At 36.5% G+C, this 12,218-nt stretch overlaps 1 protein-coding gene across 5 annotated transcripts in view; it reads left to right on the top strand.

Moving 5' to 3' along the window:
* HMCN1 (hemicentin 1) overlaps window positions 1-12,218 on the top strand; it is a 399,451-nt gene that overhangs the window by 324,331 nt on the left and 62,902 nt on the right. For all 5 annotated transcript variants that reach the window (XM_064477196.1, XM_031438568.2, XM_064477197.1 and 2 more), the window contains 6 exons: window positions 3,032-3,113; window positions 4,676-4,812; window positions 8,559-8,700; window positions 9,753-9,897; window positions 10,291-10,418; window positions 10,723-10,879. In XM_064477196.1, the coding sequence (XP_064333266.1) occupies window positions 3,032-3,113; window positions 4,676-4,812; window positions 8,559-8,700; window positions 9,753-9,897; window positions 10,291-10,418; window positions 10,723-10,879 (791 nt within the window). The remainder of the gene's footprint in view (window positions 1-3,031; window positions 3,114-4,675; window positions 4,813-8,558; window positions 8,701-9,752; window positions 9,898-10,290; window positions 10,419-10,722; window positions 10,880-12,218) is intronic.

Here is a 12,218-nt window from a genome sequence, read left to right as displayed (position 1 = left end):
GTAGCTCTTTACAGAACTGGCAGAAAGCAATCCAGAGTATGTATGTATGAGGCTTCAAAGAGCACTTTTGATCTCCAGAATGAACGAGTGGACATGAAAATCTGAAGACAGAATTTTTTTAAAAATGATCAATTCAATAAAATTGACTGTTCTTTTAGTTTGTATTTAAGGAAATTAATCTGAAATGTAAATATATGAAAGAGAAGTATGTCTGGGATGTCTTATTGTTACAGTATTCTGTTCTACTAACAAAGGCAAACCTTATGTTACAGATATTATCCATATGCTTCCTACTGCACTCATCTGTAAACTGAGCATAAAAGTAGAAATAATACCATTTTTATATACTTGGGCATTTAGAGATTATCTAACATGATGTGCTTAGACTGGTGCCACCAGCATGTAGTGATGCTGAAATGGAGTTAGAATTATTGTTGTTGCTGCTGCTTTTTATTTGCCTTATAATCATCATTTCTTTAAAAGTAGAATAACAACTTAGCTAATCATATTTTGTGTGCATTTTCACTGTAGAAAGAGGAAGGAAAGGGAGCTAGAAAAGAGAGCAAAGGATCATAAATCGTGTCAGTCTCATGTTCAGCTGTGGGTTCTGTCACCCCATCATGATGGCTCTGGGAGGCAGTGTCTTTATACCCTTTACACAAATGTAGAAACAGACATGGAGAGATTAAGTAGTCGCTGGCCAAGTCATTAACGCTGCTCAGTGAGGAAGCTGGTCTCAGCCCTGGGTCTGGTGCAAATGCCAGGCCAGTGGAACTCAACCCAGTTCTTGTTTCTAACATTAAGGAGAACACACTGTCCCTCCCCATCTCCTCTCCGCCAAACATTTCAGTAATCCAGAGAAATCTCAGGTCTAACTATCAAACCACTTACTGAATCAAACCCCTTGCATATTATAATGTCAACAGACCAAAAAGGAAGCAAAAGAATTTTGTAACATAAGGAATTGTATGGAGACAGGAAAGTGTATGGACTAGAACCATAAACATAAAAGAATCATGGTAAATAAAGCTTCAAGGGAAAGTTAAGGTTGCATTACATAGGCTCTTAAATGTAAGGATGAAAAGTTAAGTTACAACAAAGGAAGACAAAGTTTCCATGGAGTGTTACACGGTGACACACATATACAAAGGTAATACCTGGGACATTTCTCAGCCTCCAAGACGTTTCCAGTTGTCTAGGAGAAATAAAACTACACATTTGATAAAATTAGGGAAAGAAACAACAAGAAAACCATTAAAAACATTAGAGAATTGAAAACCTAAATAGTATCAAGTCCCAAGACTGCTCTAAGTTCCTCTGCCCCTCTGTGTTTTCATAGCATTTGGGGCGTATCTGTTATAGCACTTGTTACTAAATTATATTTTACTGACCTGAACTTTGTCTTTTTGTGTATGTATCTGTAACATAGCTGTACATGATACATAATGGATGCTTTGCAAATTCTAAATTATGTGGTAAAGACAAGAGTTTGCTAAGACATTTTCTGTCAGACCCTCACTCTGTGATTTATTCCAAAGGGGGAATAATTCTGTGAGCAAAAAGATTTGAAAAACTTCAGGTACTGTACCTTCCCCTCCTTTGTGAGACATAATGCCTGTCAACACCTCTGCAAAATCTTACTCTGAAGAAACCTGATCAACTATCACTTTTCAAACACCCTATTAACAAGACACACTTTAGAAAACGTGGCTACTAATAATAACTGTCGACATTCAGAAGGGCGTAAGTTGTCTGGAAATGTTTCTTGGAGGTGGCAAGATTTAATAACAGTCATGAATCTGGGACATTGTGCTGTACACCAGAAATTGACACGCTGTAACTGACTATACTTCAATTTAAAAAAAGAACAGTCATGAATGATGGTGCAAGTGTGACTGAGTCAAGATCAGTGGAGGGGGCAATATCATTTAGGAATAAACTGAGTTGGTGGAGTTGACTGTTAGAGGTTTTAAAGATACAGTGAGAAACCCAGAAATTCTTCTCTGAGCAGTGGGGTGTCACTTTGAACTCTCAATTTAAGAATGATATGACTGTCATTCTTATAAAGTTGTATTGAATAGTTTCCAAATGTACTCGTCTTACCATGCTAGTCTTAGGTTTTTTTCAAAGGAGTTTTTGCAACCTATTAAAAAGTTTTTCCATTACCTCTAAAGTCAGTTTTGAATGTAAGAATTTAAAAATTCCCAGGATTCTAGGACTGTTGAAGTAATGAAATAAATGAAAACAAAATTGTTCTGCTTTTCCGAAATACATTTTTCACAGTAATAAGATCATCTGTTTTCCAGAGCATACTTGACACATGTATAAGCATTGTATGTGTACACAGCGTCAGACGTGAAGGAAGACTAACACCTCCAGTGGAAACTATGCATTGGGGAGTTTTAAAGAAATGTTTCTGGTTTCAGTCAGAAAATAGTAGATTTTTGCTGTCAGCCTGACCTATTTACAGCCAAATTACATAATATAGCTGTTTTGTTTCACCATGTATGTCAAAGGTAGATTAAAAATGTCGTATTAATTAATGTGCTTTATTTAAGTCCCTTGATGTTTTATTTACTTGGTTGTCTGTCTGGTTGATTGGCTGGTTAATATATTTTATTTTCTTCAGGAAGACTCCAGTAGAACTTCTCAGTCTGCAACTTTAATCCATAAATACTTAATTTCTTCAGTAAATACTGAGTAGTATCTAATCTGTCAAGTATCATGCTGGGCCCTCTGTATATCTGCCTTTTCTGAGATCATTAAATATGCCTAACATGCAAATATTCTGAGATCAAATACTAAAATCCTGTTAAATCTGTGTCAAGTAGATTTACATGTAACAGAGATGCCAAGCAATACTCAGTGTCAGAGTGCTAATCGCAAATGTTAGAACAGTTGAAAAATTTCAGTCATTGTGTATCTTAATGATATCTTGCTTTATGTGAGACTTTTATATTCTTTCTAATGCATATTTATTCTCATCACCAAAACATTGACATTGTGTGATTCATTTCTTTGAATTTCGTAGGTGGAAGATACAGGAAGATTTACATGTCTGGCCTCCAGTCCCGCGGGAGACGATGATAAAGAATATTTAGTGAGAGTGCACGGTAAATTTGGCAGAATGTCCTGGAGTTTGACATACACTGATACCTAATCAGAAGCTAATTTATGGAACGCAGGGTGACTACATAGCACATCATAGAGATTTGTTCATGTATCAGGAAATAAGTATTTTGCACATCTGATTTTTATATTTGGTCAAGGGCTTTGGGGAATAGTTTCATGGATTTTTTGGGGGGTTATTTTGTTCCTGTACAAATAATTCGTAGTCACTGATTTTAAATCACAGAATATAAAGTATGATAAAAACGAAAATAAAAATCATTCCTAATTCCACTACACAAAGGTAAGACCTTTTTACATATGAATGTTTTGTCACAGAAATGCAGTCATAGAGCATGAAGTATTTAATTTTTTTATCTCACTTAGTAGTATGGTGAACATGTTTTCATGTCAAAAAATATATTCTTATAATACTACTTTTTTAGTGATTGCATGATGTCCCACTTTATGAATATGCCATTATTTATTTAATACAGTCCTTATTTTGGATATTTAGGCTGTTTCTATGTTTTCACCAATATAAGCAACACTGTTAGAAATATCTTCTATATATGTTTTAGCCTGTTCCTTTAATTATTTTGTTTTGATGAATTGCTGTAAGCACACTTGCTTGATTACATGCACATATGTGTGCGCATGCACACCCGTACACATTTTAAGACCAAATTACCTTCTAGAAAAGTTAAGCCAATTAGACTGTGGCCAGTACTATTTTGACATAGAAATGCAAATTACTCTTCATGGGGAGAAACATTTAAAAAGCTTAACAGAAGATCTTTGTAGCCCAAATGAGCAGGCATAGGGCTGGTATATTGTTTGAGGTCCCCCTCCCCCGCTAGTCCTGCACACAAATTAGACCTGCCATTAATTGACATGTAAATTGTGTATATAATTGAGTCATATAAAAAAGATACATTTTTAAATTGTGACATAGTTGATTTGCAATATTATGTTAGTTTCAGGTGTATACCACAGTGATTCAGAATTTTTATAAATCATACTTCATTTAAAGTTATTATAAAATACTGACTATATTCACTGTACTGTGTAATATATCCTTGTAGCTTATTTATTTTATACATAGTAGTTTGTATCTCTTAATCCTTTATCCCTATTTTACCCCTCTACCTTTCTGCATGGTAATAAAAATGTATACATTTCTTTATATTATGATAGACAGACACTAATTTAGTAGTTTTTAAATGCGATTTTCAGAGAAAAGTATTGCCACATGTAGACCTGGACAAGGAATCCTTTCTTTGTGCCTGAGTTTCTTTACCTGTTAAATGGTAATAAAATGTGGTTATATTACTTCCCTGTCATCCATGTAGCCATTGGAAGAATTCCATTAATGTGTGTGAAGCACTGAATAAGGTTTAGAAAAGCACTTCACTCTTTGTAATCACTGTACTATAAATTGAGTAGTGTTTCAAGTTTATGCTTCTCATTTCGTACAGCAGAAACATTCGCTGAACACCTAAGATAACCCAGATCGTTTTCCATCACGTTTGTTAAAAGCCTTTGGTGTATTTGTTCCCACACCCAGTACCCCCTAACATTGCTGGAGCTGACGAGTCCCAGGATTTCACTGTGTTACGGAACAGGCAAGTGACACTGGAATGCAAATCGGATGCAGTGCCTCCACCTGTAATTACTTGGCTTAAAAATGGAGAACGGTTACAGGTAAATCTTGCCAAGTTCCACAGATTTGTTTTGAGAAAAAAAAAAAAATCAGCCAAAAATCAGAGTCCCTGCTAGGCAAAGAGCATCAAGCTACTAGTTATTCAGCATTGCAGGAGTAAGCACAGAGTCCTTTAATCAGCCTTCTTTTCTCCGCCTTTGCTGGGGTGGTTAGTAGCTAGTTATGAGTCAGAAGACGGGTATTTTCATTTAGACACTGTAAATTGGCCCAAATATGTGTCTCTTGGAGCCCATAAAGTTGGATGGAAACACTCAGCTATGTCTTTACTTGAGAAAGAAGAAATCATCAGGGTCTTAAGAGAACTGCCTGTCTTGCCAAGTCCCTAGGGCAAACCTGTTTCTGAATTTCCTTGGTCTAAACTTGGACCTCAGGAGTGATCCCAAGGATCTGGGTAACACCAGGAGTGTAGGACTGGAATTCTTGTAGAATACAGTTACTAACTGTCTAAAGGTTCCTGTGCTCAGGTGATACCTGTCTGCTGTCACAGAGTGTCACATCCCAGGATCCTAAGCCTGATAGGGTTGGCTTGACTTTGAATACTCTGATTGTCCTTAACCTAGTAGTTACTTATCTTTTTTCCCTCCTTTGTTCTCCCTCATCCTGTTAGTATAACCTATTGTGGCACACTTTACCTAACTAAAAGGAAATTAGGTCCCTAATAACCAAGGCAGAATGACTTCCGCCACCACCAAAACACATAAACACCAAATACAGAGAGACTGGATTCTAACTGAGAGTAACTTACATGTTAAATCGTCATGCATATCTCTTAACACTCTCATGCCTCAGTTTCTCTGTTTATTGTGTACCTACTATAATGCCAGGCACTACGATTGCTACTGAGAGTAGACGTAATCTTCAAGGAGCTCACAGATTATCTGAAAATATACAGAAGTGAATCAAAGATTATAGAATTGATTCTGCTGATAAAGTATGTTAGAGTGATATACAGCATTTTATGGACACAGAGAGAAGCAAGTAGCCCAGACTGAAGGGTAAAGAATAGCCCAAGGAAGCCTCTGGGAAAGGATGGGTTCAATTTAAATATTAGGTCAATGTTGAATGAGAAAGAAGGGGATTCCACACATAGGTGATGGGCATGTACAAAGCCATTGCAGGAAAAGGAATGCTGCTGCCCCAGGAACTGCAAGTACCTTGATATGGCTGGAGTAGACCTTGATTAAAATCCTTTGATGATTCTCCATGAATTTCAGGATTCAGGGTAAACCATCCAGCTTGGCTTACAAAGCCCTTCATGCTCTGACTTTTCCTCCATAGTCTTGTCTCCCAAGTGTGCCTTTTACTCTAAACCATTAGCTATCCAGATAGGGACTGAGTGAATGTTGATGATGGAGAAGTTCAAGCTAATCTCAGATGTGACTAAGTGATGTCAGTGTGGGGACAGGGTGAGTTGAACAGTTATGAAAAAAATAGGTGAGTTAGGTGAGTTCAGTTTTAGATCTTTTGAGTTTGACTTACCTATATATTATCCAAGTGGAGATTCTAAAAAGCACTAAGAAATATGGGCCCATATTTCATACAAAACATCTTTCATTTGATGGTCCTCAATGGTATAACCTGTTGTTGAAACCAGTGCTTTGTATGAGGTTGACCAGAAAGCACACAGTGTGAGACGACCTATAAATGAGAAGAAAGCCTACTGACAAAAGGTGAGCAGAGGAAGGAGAGAAGAATGGGACTGAGACAGAGAAATCAAAAGAGATAGGATTAAGTATAGGAGAGAGTGGTGTACTGAAAACCAGGGAAGGAGGAGGGAGTGGTTAACAGTCTGTGTTAAGATAAAAATTGAGTTGTGTCCATTGGCTTTGGCAATATATAAAAGTGATTAAAGTTCTGGACTGTGGTTCTTCAGTAGAGGGATCAAAGTAAGAGACAGGTTACAGTTGTTGGGGGAGTTAAAGAAGAGGAAGTGGAAATAATTGTGAACTGTTCTTTAAATATAAAAGAGATTTGTGGAGGAGGGTATAGCTCAGTGGTCAGAGTGAGCGCTTAGCATGCACGAGGTCTGGGTTCAATCCCCAGTACCTTCATTAGATAGATCGATAGATCAGTAGATCGATAGATTGACCGACCAAATTACCTCCCCTCCAAAAAAAAAAAAAAGGATTAAAATTTCTTAAAAGAGATTTATATATGTTTATTTACTAAAAGAGATTGAAGATATAGGAAGAGAAAGAGAAGTTTACAGGGTATAGATCAGATTGTGTTCAATGGAGAAGGAATTGGACCCTGATCACACAGGTCAAGAGATTAGTCTTGGACAGAAGGGTTGACCTTTTTCCACAGAGCTGGGAAAATAGAAAGGAAGGTTGCATATTCATAAACAGGAAGAGGAGGGAGAAGTGCAGGCATCTGGCTTTGATTTTCTCAGTGGAGAAGGCAGCAAGTTCATACCTGAGAGTGAAGTTCTATCTGAGGAAGTAAGTCAAATTTGGAAGAAACACTGGCAGTAAATGGAAAGAGAACTGGAGAAAATTGTAGTGAAACTGAGTAAGTTAGCAGAACTTACTGATGTTCATGGAAGAAATACGTTCTGAGAATCAACTCTGAAATCCTGCTATACCCATATAAAAATTAAAAATTAAAGTATATTTTATAGAACTTGCCATACATGTTTAAGAAATCACTTATTTTCATCAGAGGTAATAAAAGTTTATTACTGATAGCCCCTATAGTGGCAATGAAAGGCCTAAAGACAAATGTGTAGACTTTTAAAATAAATGGACCTAAACTATCTTAGCATGAACAACTTTTTTCATTAGAAATATGTATTTATCTAGGACAGAGCCGATATGATAGAAAAATCTTATTTGGGCTCTTCCTGAAGTAGTCCCACTTAGGCACAATCAGAAAATATCCATCTTTGATGCTACCTGGCATTTTTTAAAGTTTATGAACAGTGCCCAGTTGGACTTAATAGCAGAGATTAGGTGTCATTATATTTCAGCATTTGATTTCAATATAAGATCTCTATATTTTCATAATTCTTGGTCCCAAGTCAGGACACAAAATAAATGCTTAACAAATATTTATAGACTAAAATCATTTATTTACTTACTTAAAACGTATTAAAGGATCGTTTTTCCTCTAAATTACGAAAGTGAATTTATTAGTCAGGAAACTTTGAGTTTTAAGTGACAGAACTCAAACTCAAACCAACTTGAATGAAAAAGGAGGATATTTATTAGCTACAGTAATTGGCAAACTTAAGCTTTAGGCATTACTAGATCCAGAGGCTCTAATCATGTAATAGAACATCTGTGTCCTTTCTCTGAATCTCAGCTCAGCTTGTGTCTTAGATTCAGAGCAAGCTGTCCACACATGAGTATGAGGTGGCCGCCAGATTTATGTCATTCTCACTACCAGAGATTCCAGTAAAAACACGCCTTATTCCCCAACACTTCCAGCAGCGTCCTTCCGGGGGCCTCTGCTGGACCCAACTCTAGACCTGTCCATCCTTGAGTGGATTATTGTGGCCGTCACTGTGGAGAACTGGAGGCCCTGGCTGCACCACACTCATTGAACTAATTCCCAAGGTGTATTGGGTGACCCATGTGGCTAATTTGACACCAGGATAATGGTTGAGGGGAGCCAACAAAGGTACCAGGAGACAGGCACACTGCAGTTCATTGTAGTTATGTTTGAGGATGTAAGGTAATGTTTTATATTTTCTTTTCCTGACATTTTATTGGTAAATTTAATCCAGGCAACACCTCGAGTACGAATCCTATCTGGAGGGAGATACTTGCAAGTTAATAATGCAGATCTGGGTGATACAGCCAATTATACCTGTGTTGCCAGCAACATTGCAGGAAAGACTACAAGAGAATTTATTCTCACTGTCAATGGTAAGAAAAATTAATCACTGTTTCACAATATTAAAATTTAGCCAAGGGCATTCAGAGAGATGATGACATTTTTGTTTTTTATGAGCATACTAAATGAATTCTTGTAATTATCTTATTTCTTCTGAAAAAGACAACATGTGATATTTGTACAGTAGCTATGTTCAAACTAACTCAATTTCAGAAAGTAATTAAAGATACATTACTTTATCTTAGAGGATAATATGTGTACAGCTGTTAGCATATCCTGATGTTTTGTGTCATTTAGATCAGAGCCACTGGGGAAGTTAATACACTAAATATCTGGATGACGAGTGACCAGTTATTTAATCGCCTTTATTAATGTCAGTGTTTGACTATGTGCTGGACAGAGACTGCCATAGAACTGTAATTTTCTCAAATATAAAATCTAAACAGTAGAATTTGCCAAATTTCAGGAATGTGATACAGACTTCTCCCCCAAAACAGTCCCATTGGATTTTTAATATATGAAACTTTACAAGATATTGGGTGACCCATAGAGCTAGTATCTCTAACACGAAAATTAAAATTCAAGTTTTCTATTCCCATATGAACTCAATGATTAATAAAATACATGCTCTGAGACTTGCATGATTAATCACAGATGTGCTTTTTGTTAAAAGAGCCCACTGCCTGTTCTTTATTTAAAGTGAAGTTGTTCCAGTGTTAACATTCTCTGACCATTATTTGGCCAAAGAGAAATAAGAAGTATCATCTTTAATTTGTGTCATACCAGAGCTGATCTTTATTCTCTTCAAGCCTCTCTCATAGAAAGGCAGATTTCGCACACCATATCAGGGATTTAAAATCCCCTTCCCCCATCTACTCTTCATTTTTAAATACATTTTAAAGTAAAATCTTAGCTTGAGTAAGACTTTGGGAATTCAACCCCAATTCTGTTAATACAAAAGTGAATTAGCTGCAGGCAAAGCCATACCTTGACTGAAATCTCACCTTGTGTTACCTCTTCAGAGTCTTAGTTCAGGCTATGTTATTGATAGAGATGAAGTTTTCCACATGCATCTCTTGTGCAGTTCCTCCAAGCATAAAGAGTGGCCCCCAGAGTCTTGTCATTCACTTAAATAAGTCAACTGTATTGGAATGCTCTGCGGAAGGTGTGCCAACTCCAAGGATCACATGGAGAAAGGATGGAGCTGTTCTATCTGGGAATCATGCAAGGTAACGGTTCTGGGAAAGGATGCAAAATTCTGTAAGAAATGAATTATAAGTTTTTGAATCTTTGTTCTACTGCATTTGCTGGCCCTTGTGATGTTTGGAATGGGTCTGTTCATTTTAATATGAGAATCAAAACATAGTATTTTAAAAGCATAATTCCTAAGGTTTATGTTCCAAACATGATTATAATCTGTCCACGATCACAAGCCCATCTACTATGTACCTTTGCAGGATATCTTTTTTTTTTTTTTTTTTGCCCCAAGGGTATTGTAAATTTATGAAGCAGGAGAAAGACTGAAAATGGATTTAACTGAGCTTTTTGAAATGTTCTCAGTCAAGATGTGCATAATCGGAAAGGCTGATTCAGGGGACTTCACTTGTAATCTTTCTTTATAGATACTCCATCCTGGAAAACGGATTCCTTCGTATCCAGTCAGCACATGTCACTGACAGTGGGCGATATTTGTGTATGGCCACCAATGCTGCTGGGACAGATCGCAGGCGAATAGATGTACAGGTCCATGGTAAACATACTTTTATGAACAACATCCCATCCTTGGGTCAGGTGTCCTTTGATAGCCTAAACCAGTAAGATCATAACGTAAAGACCGTCACACCCAGTGCTGTTTAGATGAATTACACTATGTTATGAACAGTCGAGACCCATTTTGATAGCATCATGACAACAATAAGTAAATTCACAGAACCTTATTGTGTCCATAACTATAAAGCAAGTTACCAGTGATCAATTTCACTTTGGCAAAAACATCTCAAGTGGCATACTACTTGCTGAATCTGTTTCTCTCTTATTTGGTGGCTTCATTTTAGTTCCTCCATCCATTGCTCTGGGTCCTACCAACATAACTGTAACCATAAATGTTCAGACTACACTGGCTTGTGAGGCCTCTGGGATACCAAAACCATCAATCAACTGGAGGAAAAACGGGCATCTTCTTAACCTGGATCAAAATCAAAGTTCGTACAGGTAAGGAATAACCTAAGTGGAAAATCACACCTACTATTTAGAATCATATTTTTTTAAAGAATTACCATTTTAAGCAGCAAATAAAGTATGAAGAATTAGCTAGTATGTAGAGTATGTTGTTTTTCCTTAATATGGGATTAGTTTTTCAATCTAAAATCTTTTTTCTGAATTATAGGTATAACCTCTGTATCCATAGCTCTGTGGATAACTGTCAGTGAGCTCTACAGGATTAGATTTCCATTCTGCTTTCATTTTTTTTTAGCACCTTTTGGAATTTTATTTTTAAAAAGGATAAAAAAATACCATTTGGTATGAAAGAAAAACTATTCTGTAAAAATAATACAAGCTTTGGTTGCAGAATAAAAATCAAATTTTATACCTTGAAATACAATTTAGGTATTTAGCAGCATGCGTGGGGAGGAGTAACAGTGTTTTCTCCAATTTTTTGTATCCTTCCAGCTTTACTACTATTGCTGTTAATATGACATCATATTAAGGAATTTCCAATGCTTTAGATAAGCATCATTTCTCATTTCTCGAGTTAATAGACATCTTGTCAGAGGATTTGCCATATTACTAAAAACAAATGTCCTTAATAGATCTGCCTTGACAAAAATCAATTCTGATACATCAGGAAATACAAAGCAAGGAGTGTTTCACTTAAAATTCTATTGCTACTCTCTCTTTCTCACCCTCTTAATCTTTGGACATTGGGGATTTAGTGACTTGAAAGTATACACTATGTGGAAAATGTACAATGCTCTCGAATAAAAAAGCAGGTCAAATACATTGTTGTTAAATCATTTCTCTTTATCAGTGCATAGTTTGAAGTGAGAAAACAGATATTCTTATTTAGATTCTTATTAAATAATTCTTATTCTTATTAAATAATGTATGTGCATTTATTCAACCTTCTAAGCACTTGAAGTGATCCTGATCAGTTTAGTTTTAAGCTGATAAAAAGTTAAGGAAAAGACTCCTTGATATATGTACTCTGCATCTCCAAGGTATCCAACACATATAAGGCGACATGTGAAGTAGGGAAAGGTGCAAGACAGATAGGCTTGTAGTAACCCATCTGTCGGTGGAGATAACCAAATACCAATCTGCAAAGTTATTGTGAAATTTAGAGATAATTTATGTGCAGCATTTGAGATGGTGCCAGGAATGCATTCAATGCTCAATAAACAGTGGCTCTCATCAGTGTACTCATTTCACTGTATTGCACCTGAGAAGCATGATTGATCGTGCTTTAAGCATTCAGAAAATGCAAGCTTCCCTCTTAAGATGATCATTCTACACCACTGCTTCCTGCAGATATCAAGGTTGAAGCCCTATT

Source organism: Camelus dromedarius, chromosome 21 (assembly GCF_036321535.1).
Source record: "Camelus dromedarius isolate mCamDro1 chromosome 21, mCamDro1.pat, whole genome shotgun sequence".
Lineage (NCBI taxonomy): Eukaryota > Metazoa > Chordata > Mammalia > Artiodactyla > Camelidae > Camelus > Camelus dromedarius.
This window is presented reverse-complemented; position numbering and strand designations above follow the sequence as displayed.